We start from the raw sequence: 12,727 nt of genomic DNA on the forward strand, positions 1-12,727 counted from the left end.
AATAAATTCATGAAATTGTATAAAAAAGACACATCTTCTCTTTGAAAATATTCGACCATGATGACCGCGTTTAAACGAGTTTTATTTTGAACACGGTTCCCGGAAGTTCTTACTTTAAGGCGATTGCTTGAGACGAGGGGGAAACTGAATGAATCCACATGTATTCTCTCTCCTACACAGTGAACCCTTCTTCTGTAAACAAGAGTTTATGCACAGGAAGTCGTAGTCTGAGTCACCTGAGTGAGTTACCAGCTGGAACCGGCTACCGATGAGAAAACATGCCTGAAATAAAAGTAACACCACTGGGTGAGTTGGTTATAGATTGACAGATGCTAGCTAGCTAGCATCTGTCAATCTAGTTCCGTAAACATTAAGATTGTAGACAACGTTCAAGTTAGCTGCTCGCCAACTGTCTGATCCTCCTTTGATGATGACGTACATGAGCTCTCATAGCGGTGGGAGTTTTCGTTTAGGTTCAACCTTTCATGTGTTAGCAGGCGTTATTAGCCGCCAGAAATGCTAACCCTTTCATTGTGTCTGTGGTTCTTCTCACATCTTCTCTCCAAGGTGCCGGACAAGATGTGGGACGAAGCTGCATCCTTGTTTCCATCGGAGGCAAAAACATCATGCTGGACTGCGGGATGCACATGGGCTACAATGATGACGTAGGCGACATGTTGTGCACAAAGCAACATTTGTTTAAGTGTACTTTTTGGATGAATTCTGTTAAATGTGGAAAGAATAAATCATAAATTTGTAGATTTCTTAAGTGCTTCATTTAGTAAGCAGAAACATGAAGCCCACGAAGACAAACGGTCCCGTTCTCTTTGAGATTCAACTGTAAATCCAAAAGAGGAATAACAGGAGTCTAGTTTTGGTTGCGGAGTTCCACAGGGAATTTCCAGAGGTCCTTTACTGTTCTTGTGTCAGTGAATAAACACCAACTGAATCCTTTTGACCTCCTTTTGTTGCCTTTTGCATTTACATGCGTGTTTGTTCACATTAGGACTTTTTTGGTTAATTTTATTTATTTCCATGATCAAAACATGTTTCAGATTCTAATTCTGTTTGATTATTCTTTGAGTTAAAAGTTGAACCCTCTTGGAAAGGGTGTGCTTGTGTTGTTATGCTATTGTGTTACCTTTGTACCAGTGTCATAAACTGGTGTTAGTAACATTCATATTGTTTACAGCAATAATTTAAGGGACAGTTTATGGTCAACAGAACGTAGATGAGCAGCCGCTGGCTCCGTGTCTTTAAACTTCTGTTTGACCCAACACAACAGCTTCGTCTACAAGCTCGTGTGCGTCCTTTGTTTTTAACGGAACATAACGTTGTTATCATTCCAGAGACGTTTCCCGGACTTCTCTTATATAATCCAGAACGGACGTCTGACAGACTTCCTGGATTGTGTGATCATCAGGTTTGTTGGACTACAAATCTTCCTTTGACCTTTGAAAGCAATGAACTAATCCCGCTTTTTGCTCCTTCCAGCCACTTCCACCTGGACCACTGCGGCGCTCTGCCCTACATGAGCGAGATGGTGGGCTACGACGGTCCCATCTACATGACCCACCCCACAAAAGCCATTTGTCCCATTTTACTGGAGGACTTCCGGAAGATCACCGTGGACAAAAAGGGAGAAACCAACTTCTTCACGTCGCAGATGATCAAGGACTGCATGAAGAAAGTGATCCCTTTGAACCTGCACCAGACTGTCCAGGTGCGGCACTCATCGTTACAGCGACGCCAGCTGCCTTTTCTCTTTTGATGGCCAGTTTTTGTGTTGTGCTGCTGGCAGGTGGACGACGAGCTGGAGATCAAGGCGTACTATGCAGGCCATGTGCTGGGAGCTGCGATGGTGCACATCAAAGTGGGATCTGAGTCTGTGGTCTACACGGTGGGTGTCCTCACGTCTGCTCCCTGTTAGCCTCAGGCAGTGTGACAGCTCAGTAACAGCAGACTTCCTCTGGTTTGCAGGGAGACTACAACATGACACCAGACAGGCATCTGGGGTAAGTGGCTTTTTCTGTGCCTCTTCATCAAAGCCTGTTTAATACGAATGCGTACTCGGGGAGAGGCAGTTGGCTGAAACCTCTGCTGACTCTAGGTGGCGCTGTGCGAACATCAAAATCAGAAAATTAGCCTCCCAAAGCCGTCTCTCTTGGAGAATGGAGCGCTTCTACTGCGTGGCCACGTGGGACTAAAACACAGACCCATGAGTTTCAAGTCTTCATCGGGGCCTTGAAACTCTGGACTAACAGAGAGAGAGAGCTGAGTTTGTTCAGGTCTCAGCGTCTGAGCAGCTCTGCGTTTGGAGAGATTTCATCAACAACAATGTGACTTCAGTCATTTGGGGGTTGAAGTCTGTTGTTGCGTCGATGACGATAAAACGACGTCTGATGAGGTAGCAGGGCATCACGCAGCGTTCATAAAGGCTTCATTCTCGACTGAGATGCCTCCAGAACATCCAGCTGCCAGTAAATCTGAGTCAGAGGTGGGAAAAACAAAGCAAGATGGCAGATTGAACTCCAGAGTAAAGCAAATTTGATACAAACACACGTTTTGGGGCGTTTTAAGGAGCTCCTCGGGTGACGAGAGCAATTGAAGTCTCTCATGTTCACCGGAAGCTGAAGCGTGCTAGCAGCACACGCGACCATGGATGCTATCATGATGTCACACTGGCCTCTGATTCCACCTGTCTCTGCTGAGTCCTGCAGCGTTTTCTTCTGACTGTCCTTGTGTTGTGTGTCTCTAGCGCTGCGTGGATCGATAAGTGCCGCCCAGACATCCTCATCTCTGAGTCCACGTACGCCACCACCATCCGTGACTCCAAGCGATGCAGAGAGAGAGACTTTTTGAAGAAAGTGCATGAATCCATAGAACGAGGAGGAAAAGTACGAGTTCCACTTGGTCCACTGCTGTGTTAGGACACTGCGAGAAGGTTCCCATTTCATTCACTGGGGTTTTGTTCCTCAGGTTCTCATTCCAGTGTTTGCTCTTGGAAGAGCACAAGAACTCTGCATCCTGTTGGAGACATTTTGGTAGGAAAAGCAGGATTATCCTGAACTATGTATGACTGTGATCAGGCGCTACAGGTGAGAGGAAAAGAAAACGCCTCTGGGAAACTTCCCCAGTTGGGTTTAGAAAAGAACATTTTTGTTTTGCACTCTGTCTGAAACTGATGCTGATATGCAAATGAGGTGTTATCTCATCTAATATGCTCACATTTGCAGATCAGAGATCTGAACTTTTGTCAAAACTGGGTTGGAAAAAGGGGATGAAACAGGGTTCACAATGATGAAACCTCCTGACATTTTAGAATCAAATGGTTTTGCAGAGTAGGTTTGAAAATGTCTTTTTATCTCCATACTTTCAAACTCTTAGAAAAGCAATATTTTGGTTTTGGCAGTAACAGGCTGCTGCAGTCAGGCTCCAGTGGTACGTGACCAAACTGCTCGATTCATACAAGGTAGTGATCTCCTTCTGACAGAGGAGCTGATTGGCTTAGATGTGCTGCAGCTGTGCTGGGTCAACCCCCTTGGTAATTTATCACCTTTCATGGTGGAAGAATTACACACAATTATAAAAACTCTTATCTGGACTCTTCAATCGGCTCCAGGAAGCAGCTGTCCTTTAGTTGAACTTGAAGGGTTAACGATGGTGGACCGTTTTCTTTCTGACTCATGACCTGCTGTGACTCCGCAGGGAGAGAATGAACCTGAAGGCCCCCATCTACTTCTCCACCGGGCTGACGGAGAAAGCCAATCACTACTACAAGCTGTTCATAACGTGGACCAACCAGAAGATTCGGAAAACCTTTGTCCAGCGGAACATGTTTGAATTCAAGCATATCAAAGCCTTTGATCGCTCCTACGCTGATAATCCCGGGCCCATGGTGAGGCCTGATATTTAATAAAATGGAATTGATGATCAGAATGGCGGCGAACGACAACAGTGTGTCTCCTCTCAGGTGGTGTTTGCGACACCAGGAATGCTGCATGCTGGTCAGTCCCTGCAGATCTTCAAGAAATGGGCCGGCAATGAGAAGAACATGGTGAGAGACCCACAGCAGTGGAAGCACTGCTCAAGCATTCCAGTATTTACATGTTTGGTGGGTCTGTGCTCTTCCCTCCACAGGTGATCATGCCTGGGTACTGTGTGCAAGGAACCATTGGTCATAAGATCCTCAATGGCCAGAGGAAGCTGGAGATGGAGGGCAGAGCAACAGTAAAAACTCTTTTTAACACATTAAACATTTTCTTTTCGTTAAAGGAACACGCCCACTTTCAGGGAAAGTCTCTTATTGTCCATCGTCCCCAGAGACAGACAAGAAGACAGATACCCTTTTTAGGGAGCTGAGACCCACGCTAGTTAGCTTAGCACAACAAATGGTAGTGAATGGGAAGTGTTAGCGTAGTCCCAGATAAAATCTTGTCTAAAAAGCTCTCTGCCTGCATTCAGATACATTTGCTGTCATAAACCATTTAGAGGGATTTCACGCGAGTCATGGCCGACTTTGTAAGAGAGGAAGAGGAAGATTACTGCCGGAGACACGGAGGTATGCTAACAGGCCCATCCACTAGCAGTCATTGTGCTAAGCTAACTAGCATTCAGCTGGTCTGCAGCTAGCTGGGGAGGATGGCTAATAATATTTTCACCACAATTGTCACTTCCTCTGACGCGCTCTGGGATCGTGCTGTGTCTGATGTTGGAATCCTCACCCGCCGCACTTCACCTGCTTCTCTCCTCAGTTGGACGTGAAGCTTCAGGTGGAGTACATGTCCTTCAGCGCCCACGCTGATGCCAAAGGTATCATGCAGCTCATCCGGATGGCGGAGCCCCGGAACATGCTGCTGGTGCACGGCGAGGCGGTGAAGATGGAGTTCCTCAAGGGCAAGATAGAGCAGGAGTTCAGTAAGTGGCAGGACTGACAGATGTTTGTCTTCCTCCGTCGGTGAGGACACTCGTCAAGTGGACCTGACGGAGTACTGAACCCTCAAGTGTGTCACAGTTAAAGTACTTGTGTTTTCTGGTGTCAGGCATCGACTGCTACATGCCGGCTAACGGAGAGACAGCGACTGTGACCACGAATCCCAGCGTACCCGTGGATATCTCCCTCAACCTGCTCAAGAGAGAAATGGCCCTTGGAGGTGTGTTTCACACTCAGGAAGGCTGGAAGGTTCAAATCAAACTTTATTTCAAAGCACAAAATGACAAATGAGAGGCTGTCCGGTCCTCAGGGCGTCGTCCTCTGTGCCGAGGCCCTCGATCAGGAGGCAGAACTAGAAAATGTAGAGGATTTAGGTTTCCCTTGAATCTGCTGCCGAAATGTTCTTTTCCGTACACATGGACGTTTTCTTTAATGACACAAACTTAACGCATAGTGATGCTCCAGGAAACTAGAGATCACAATCATCCCTTTCTCCTTCATTGCCAGCACGACTCAGAGCAGATCTGGTATTCTAGTCGCTGGTTTGGGAGGGAACTCTAATCCAGGTTGGTAATTGTGAAAGATGAATTAAAGCCTCAGATGGCGGTTGTTGATGCGGCGTCACGCTGCTTCCATGCCGTCTGATGCCCTGCATCGCCTGCTGTTGCTGAAAATTAGTCTGGCAGCTACGTGAAGGCTTGGGCCGTTTGGTCTGTCGAGCCCCGGTGTGGTTCAACCGCGGCGGCCCATCCTCATTGTGATGATTCTGATTATTTATGTTGAATGGTATGACTTGGATTCCCTCTCCATGGGGAGGAGGCACCACTGTCAAGGGCTGTAGATGAGAACTGTTTGAATGGATGTGGTTGATTCAATCATTTGATGACTGATGGTTGCATCGGTTTCAAATGTAGGTTATTTTGTCTTTTTACCCATCAGCCCATGTGTTTATTCATCGGTTCTTATGTTCAGGGCCTCTGCCGGATCCTAAAAAACCCCGCGCCATGCATGGAACCCTCATCATGAAGGAAAATGTAGGTGTGCTGCTGTCACGCCTCAGCGTGTGTTCGGTAACTATGACGATGAGTTCCGCGTGTGCTGCAGGCTTCATCACAAATGTTTGTCTCCCCTGAGCTCAGAGTCTGAAGCTGGTGTCGTCGGAGCAAGCCCTGAAGGAGCTGGGCCTCAACGAACACCAGCTCCGCTTCACCTGCCGCGTGCAGCTCCAAGACCCCCACAGTGACCCCGACACACTCCACAGGATCTACACACACCTGAGGAGGTGAGCGGCCAGGAGAAGCGCTTTCCCTCTGAAGAGTCATTTTCTCTCGTTGACGTTGCTTTGCTGCAGTGTGTTGAAGGGTTACTCGGTCCAGCATCTCCCTGATGGCACCGTCATGGTGGAGTCTATCGTCATCAAGGTCTCCTCCTCAGCTGAAGACCCCAACACCAAGGTCATCCTCCTGTCCTGGAGTTACCAGGTAAACACTTCCATTCTGTCTTTGTGCTTCTTGATTAATTTCAGCTGCAAGTGCAAAAAAAGCACGTGACACCATTCAAGATGAGCTAGGAACGCCCTGAGGAGAGCATGGCGCCCCCCGGTGGGCCTTCCTCAGACTGCATGGACCCTACAGATGAGTGGATCACGATGCCTGGCGTCTCCCTGACCTACGTGATGTTGTTAGGCTCCGTGTATCTGCTTGACTGTTGAGAAGCTCTGCCTGCATCCAAGCTGTTCCTCAGTGAGAGTTTTGATTTCAAAACTGTGGCCGTACAACAACAACAACTTTCAGCCTCCATCAGATGACGGCGGCAAGTCTTAGATGAGTTCAAGAAAGAATGTAGTCCTGACACGCGGAGGCTGAAGTTCCTCCATCTTGCTGGATCGCAGAGCTTCTGTGTCGTTGCGTCAGCTGAGGGAAGGAGGCGCTGCGCCAGCCTCCTGCGTGTCATCTCAGTGAGCTCCTCGCACTGCTCTACCTGTGTTTTTAGGCGCTGTATCAAGTTTGCAGTGTTGTAAGCAGCGCAGAGCAGAAATACTTGCTTTGCAACATTAGAAGAAGCTGCTGGCCTGACTCGCTTTCAACTCTGAGGTAAGTCCACGCTGCAGAGACGCTGAGCTGCGTCCTCGCCAGGAGGAACACAACGCAGGTGTCAAAGCCAGACAGAGGATGGGCTGATTTCCCCCTCCATCCAATCTGAGCTCATTCCTCTGAGAACAGCAGCACCTGTCCGGTCCACCGGGCCGGGTCCCTGGTTCTGCAGCCAACATGGTGATTCCCTCAGGAAGTACTGATACTCCGTACACCAAACATCGCTAGTATAATTTACAGTGAAGCTGTAACTGTCACTGAGATATCTCCCTGTCAACCTGCCCACATGACTTCCTGTCTCAGACGGTTTGTGCCACAGCGACAGCGGCAGGTTCAGGCCCACACGCCGACCTGAGGAGAGGTCTGAGTGGAGGGAACCTGGTGTGAAAGTGGAGGCAGAGGTGGTGAAACTCGGAGTAATGGAGGGTCTCTGTGGCTTCTTGTGTTCCACTGAAGCTCCGACCCAAGAAGGTCTCACACTCATCAAAGCCCTCTGAGGGAGGTGAACTGGCGCTTGCCACCAACACCGAGACACCGGCGTGGGATGGAAGTTTCCAGCACGCCTCTGTGTGCTGTATCTGTCCTTGTCAAATAAACCACCTGACCCTCCAGCAGCCAATCACGTGGACTTAAAAAGATGACCAAGTCTGTCTGTATAAGAGGAGCAGGAGACAACAGTTTTATTGTTTTTAGACGAGGCCTTCAAGACATGAGAACTCAGATTATTTCAGTCGTCACAAACAAAAATCTTTTTTCTAATATTCAAGCGGTATCACTGGAAAAACATGCACACAAACACAATTGATGAAGGATGTTTTTGACATAATGACTCACAAAAAACAGCGAATGAAACGGACGGAGAAGGAGAAAGTTTACTTGTTAGGATTTCTCAGAGTCGGACGCGTCTACGGTAAATCAGAAAAGTTCCTTGTCAGGTGGCGCCAGCAGGGGCGGGTTGTCTGCCGTTTCTCAGTTTTGCAGAGACTGAGGGGTCCAGTTGTGCTCAAATGCAGAGCAAAACTTCTCCAAATTTATGGAAATAAAGGAAAACGCCATCTTTCTAATTGATGATGTCCACATGCGTCTTTTCAGCCTGCAAAGACGTGAATATCCATCCCTCCATCCATCATCCCTCCATCCATCCATCATCCCTCCATCCATCCCTCCATCCATCATCCATCCCTCCATCCATCCATCCATCCATCCATCATCCCTCCATCCATCCCTCCATCCATCATCCATCCCTCCAACCATCCCTCCATCCATCCATCATCCATCCATCCATCCATCCATCCATCATCCATCCATCCATCCATCCATCCATCCCTCCCTCCCTCCCTCCATCCATCCATCCCTCCATCCATCCATCCATCCATCCATCATCCATCCATCCATCATCCATCCATCCATCATCCCTCCATCCATCCATCCATCATCCATCCATTCATCCATCCATCCATCATCCCTCCATCCCTCCCTCCCTCCCTCCCTCCCTCCATCCATCCCTCCATCCATCCATCATCCATCCCTCCATGTTCCCCCTCTTCTGCTGTTCAGGGTGGTGGGGGTGGAGCCTATCCCAGCAGCCTTCCCCCTGGACAGGTCACCAGTCCATGGCAGGGCCAACACATAGAGACAGACAACCATTGGCTCTCCCAGCCACGCCTACGGTCAATTTAGAGTCTGGATTAACCTGGTCCCTCTTGATGTCTTTGGACTGTGGAGGAAGCTGGAGTACCAGAGAGAACCCAGCAGGAACAGGGAGAACATGGAGACTCACCCAGAAAGACCCCGTGCTGCAGCCGGGGCTCCACCCACAACCTTCTTGCTGGGGGCCACAGGGAGGACCACTGCTCCACCCACAACCTTCTTGCTGGGGGGCCACAGGGAGGACCACTGCTCCACTGGGCCGCCATAAAATATCCGACCCCAGTAAAATATCTGCTAGTGTCAGAGTCTCCAGTGTTACTCGTCCCTGCTGTGCGTCCTTGGGCTTTTAGCAGAGTTGGAAGTACTCTGAGATGTAGTACATGTGTAGTACTACATGTTTGCAGGGGCAGCAACTGCAGGCTCTTATGTCAGTGTGTGCTTGTTTCCTCTGCTAGGATGAAGACCTGGGCAGCTTCCTGTCCACGCTGCTGAAGAAAGGGATACCCTGAGGCCGCCGCTGGAGGCCCCGCCCCCACCCCACTATCAAGGCGTGCAGACAAAGCCGGAGACGCTGCGGGCTGCCTCTGACGACATTTACTTGCTCCACTCTTACTCCAGTTTGTGTGCTGATTCTGAAAATAACATTTGTTGCTGACTCGGCTGTTTACATGGCTAAGCGAGACAGTCCTGTTTCCTTGCAGCCACTCACACGTGGAAGCGCCTGCCTTTCCACGAAGTTCTCTGGTCGACACCTCAGACGGTTCTTTGACTCAAACGTCGGACACATCGTTCACGCTCCTCTCTCTGGGAGTAACCTGGAGCACCGGCGTGCGCGGCTGTGATCGGTGTCGGGGGGGCAACCCTGCCACGGACTCATCCTCCTCCACATCTGCCTCATCACATCTTCAGGGGCGAAGGAATCATCCGAGATACAGAGAAACGACTTAGAACTTTATATTTTTATTGTTTTGATGTACAAAGCTGTTAATAAAAGGTTGTGTCGGCGAGAATGTCCGTGAGGGGCGTTTGAGCGGAGGCCGCTCCTCAGCTCAGTGTGATGGCATAAACTCCTCTTCTCCTCCTCACGCGTTGCCACAGCCACGCCATCTTGAAGTCCTTCCATTTGCAGTGGCTGGTGGTGACGTAGTAAAGCATGGGGTCCAGGCACGTGTTGAGGATGATGAGGGCCATGGTGACCCGCCTGGCGTGGTAGATGGCGTTGGCGGAAGAGCAGCTCTGGATGACCTCCATGCGTCGGAGGAGGTGCAGCAGGTAGACCAGGTGGTTGGGCAGGAAGCAGAGCACCATGATAGCCAGGATGGTGTAAATGACCCTCAAGGCTTTCTGGGCTGTGTGAGTGCGGATCCTGGAGATCCGCCTGGCCGCCAGCGGGTAACACACCAGGATGATGATGGAGGGCAGCAGGGAGCCGAAGATCAGGCTCAGCAGGCTGTACGCCGCCAGACGGGTGCTCCACTCACGCTTGGCAAAATTCTCAAAGCAGCTGTGGGTTCCAGATTCCTGAGCGTTGGTTTCCAGAGGCCCCATCATGATGAAGACCAGGATCGCCACGCCAGCGATGCACCAGAGCGCCGCACTGACCACAAGAGAGCAGCAGAGGCTCCGCAGCCTCAGGTAGGCGTGAGGGTGCACCGTGGCCATGTAGCGGTCCACGCAGATGCACGTCATGAAACAGATGCTCATGTAGATGTTGGCGAAGAAGAGAATTCCAGTGATGCGGCACAGGACGTCCCCGAACACCCAGTTGTTCCTGTTGAGGTGGTAGTGGATCCGGAAGGGGAGGGTACAGAGGATGACCAGGTCGGCCAGGGCCAGGCTACTGATGTAGACGCTGAAAGCCGTGCGGTGAGTGATCCTGAAGTTGAAGACGAAGAGGGCGGCCAGGTTACCAGGCAGACCCACCAGCAGAGCAACGATGTAGACGGCCGGGAAGAAGGAGTACTGGTACTCAGTGGAGGGGATCCCGCAGCCGGCGTCCGTGGCGTTCATCCTCGCAGTATCTCATGAAGCAGTCACGCGAAAGTCTGAGAGGGGACGACGACTGTCTCCAGCACGGCCGAATCTCAGCGGGTTTTTCTGACTGGAAGAACAACAACAAAAGTTTCCACTCAGAGTTTTTCCGCGTTTCCACATCCTGAGAAACACCTCAGCACCTCAGCTGATGAAACACAGATGATTTCATCCTGCTTTCGTGCTGTCGTTCGTCAAACTCATCCAGAAAAACAAGACGATTGTGGGAAGCTCTGCCCTCCATTCGTCCTCCCTGTCTTCACCCCAGGGTCGTCACTGATTCTCTCTGGGAGCCAATAAACCATCCAAACAGTGAGAACAGACCTGGGGTCAGTCAGAGCTGAACAATCAGCAGTTTGGGGATTTATAAGCTTCAACAGGCCGGTTACCTTGGTAACAGGAGAGTTTCCCCTCTGGTTCTTTAAGGACTGAAGAGCACATGGAGACGGACGGTGACATCAAGCTAAACCACTGGCAAACAGGCATTTTTGGTACTGAGACCCTGAATATTCATCCTGAGGAAAACCTCAGAATCAGTGAGTTGTGGGATGTTGGAGGCCTTTGCCGCATTTTCTGAATTTGAAAAATGTCCTTAAATGTTAGACTTATGATGTGCAACTACAGAGAAATCATATTAACTGAAATAGAGCGATTGGCCTTACGTTCCTCGGACGCCACTCGTCTCGTCTCGTCTCGTCTCGTCTCGTCTCGTCTCGTCTCGTCTCGTCTGTGGAAGTCAGGCTGGAAGTGAGGCTGCTTCGTTGCAGGTTGCCGTTGAGCAAATCGGCTGCTCTTTACTTAGGACTCTTCATTTCCTGTCTGTGAGCCGTAAGTGTTGAGTCGAGAGAGGAAACAGCAGCGTCACTCACACCTTCCTGCTGGGGGAGAGCTTAAGATGAGTGAGTGACAACTTTGATGTCCTGGGTTTCCTTGAAGGGTAAAAATAGAACCATAAATCATGAAAACACAAAAACAAGGAGTTTCTTCATGCATGTGCATGTTGAAAGATAATTCACTCTTCTGTTTTCCTCAGGTTCCTCTGACTCTTTCTATTTTGGTAACAGAGCTCAGCACAGTGATGGTCTGCAAAATCAGCGTTTAAATGAGTAAATTGGTGTGTTTTCTGCAACTGACAGTCACTGGAACATGTTCCATCCCTCCATCCATCCCTCCATCCATCCCTCCATCCATCCCTCCATCCATCCCTCCATCCATCCCTCCATCAATCCCTCCCTCCATCCATCCCTCCATCAATCCCTCCCTCCATCCATCCATCCCTCCATCAATCCCTCCATCCATCCATCCCTCCATCAATCCCTCCCTCCATCCATCCATCCCTCCATCAATCCCTCCATCCATCATCCCTCCATCCATCCCTCCATCAATCCCTCCCTCCATCCATCCATCCATCCCTCCATCAATCCCTCCCTCCATCCATCCATCCCTCCATCAATCCCTCCATCCATCCATCCCTCCATCAATCCCTCCCTCCATCCATCCATCCCTCCATCAATCCCTCCATCCATCATCCCTCCATCCATCCCTCCATCAATCCCTCCATCCATCCCTCCATCCATCCCTCCATCCATCCATCCATCCCTCCATCCATCCCTCCATCAATCCCTCCATCCATCCATCCCTCCCTCCCTCCATCCATCCCTCCATCCATCCATCCATCAATCATCCCTCCATCCATCCCTCCATCCATCCATCATCCCTCCATCCATCCCTCCATCCATTCATCCATCCCTCCATCCCTCCCTCCATCCATCCCTCCATCAATCCCTCCATCCATCATCCCTCCATCCATCCCTCCATCAATCCCTCCATCCATCCCTCCATCCATCCATCCATCCATCCCTCCATGCATCCCTCCATCCATCCCTCCATCCATCCATCCATCCATCCCTCCCTCCATCCATCCCTCCATCAATCCCTCCATCCATCCCTCCATCCATCCCTCCATCCATCCATCCATCCATCATCCCTCCATCCATCCCTCCATCCATCCATCATCCCT

At 50.1% G+C, this 12,727-nt stretch overlaps 2 protein-coding genes across 3 annotated transcripts; one reads left to right on the forward strand and one right to left on the reverse strand.

The window, feature by feature from the left end:
* Nucleotides 1-92: 92 nt before the first annotated feature.
* ints11 (integrator complex subunit 11) lies at nucleotides 93-9,682 on the forward strand. Its single transcript, XM_086213011.1, has 17 exons — nucleotides 93-306; nucleotides 568-665; nucleotides 1,350-1,423; nucleotides 1,495-1,723; nucleotides 1,802-1,900; nucleotides 1,981-2,015; nucleotides 2,759-2,897; nucleotides 2,980-3,044; nucleotides 3,709-3,898; nucleotides 3,974-4,057; nucleotides 4,141-4,230; nucleotides 4,755-4,917; nucleotides 5,043-5,153; nucleotides 5,906-5,967; nucleotides 6,073-6,215; nucleotides 6,285-6,414; nucleotides 9,132-9,682. Exons 1-17 carry the CDS (start codon nucleotides 279-281, stop codon nucleotides 9,183-9,185), a joined length of 1,794 nt encoding a protein of 597 aa, XP_086069137.1. The 5' UTR covers nucleotides 93-278; the 3' UTR covers nucleotides 9,186-9,682.
* On the reverse strand, nucleotides 8,598-11,400 carry LOC147255350 (lysophosphatidic acid receptor 4). 2 transcript variants are annotated; one of them, XR_015117796.1, is made up of 3 exons: nucleotides 11,370-11,400; nucleotides 8,893-10,777; nucleotides 8,598-8,847 (listed from the first exon to the last, which is right to left on the reverse strand). XR_015117796.1 is itself a non-coding variant. In XM_086213012.1 (2 exons), the coding sequence occupies exon 2, from the start codon at nucleotides 10,684-10,686 to the stop codon at nucleotides 9,721-9,723; it is 966 nt and encodes a 321-aa protein (XP_086069138.1). In that variant the 5' UTR covers nucleotides 10,687-10,777; nucleotides 11,370-11,400; the 3' UTR covers nucleotides 8,598-9,720. The 2 variants fall into 2 exon arrangements, 1 of the variants encoding a protein (XP_086069138.1); XM_086213012.1 differs by having other exon boundaries at nucleotides 8,598-10,777.
* Between the last annotated feature and the right edge of the window lie 1,327 nt (nucleotides 11,401-12,727).

This window comes from Aulostomus chinensis, chromosome 9 (assembly GCF_037954235.1).
Source record: "Aulostomus chinensis isolate RoL2024-O1b breed Wild chromosome 9, RoL_Achi_v1.0, whole genome shotgun sequence".
NCBI lineage: Eukaryota > Metazoa > Chordata > Actinopteri > Syngnathiformes > Aulostomidae > Aulostomus > Aulostomus chinensis.

Coding starts and splice junctions, on each gene's coding strand:
- LOC147255350 (XM_086213012.1), bottom strand. CDS start 10,686: ATGAACGCCACGGACGCCGGCTGCGGGATCCCCTCCACTGAGTACCAG.
- ints11 (XM_086213011.1), top strand. CDS start 279: ATGCCTGAAATAAAAGTAACACCACTGG. Junction 1,424..1,494: donor CTGGATTGTGTGATCATCAG/GTTTGTTGGACT, acceptor TGCTCCTTCCAG/CCACTTCCACCTGGACCACT. Junction 5,154..5,905: donor GAGAGAAATGGCCCTTGGAG/GTGTGTTTCACA, acceptor TCTTATGTTCAG/GGCCTCTGCCGGATCCTAAA.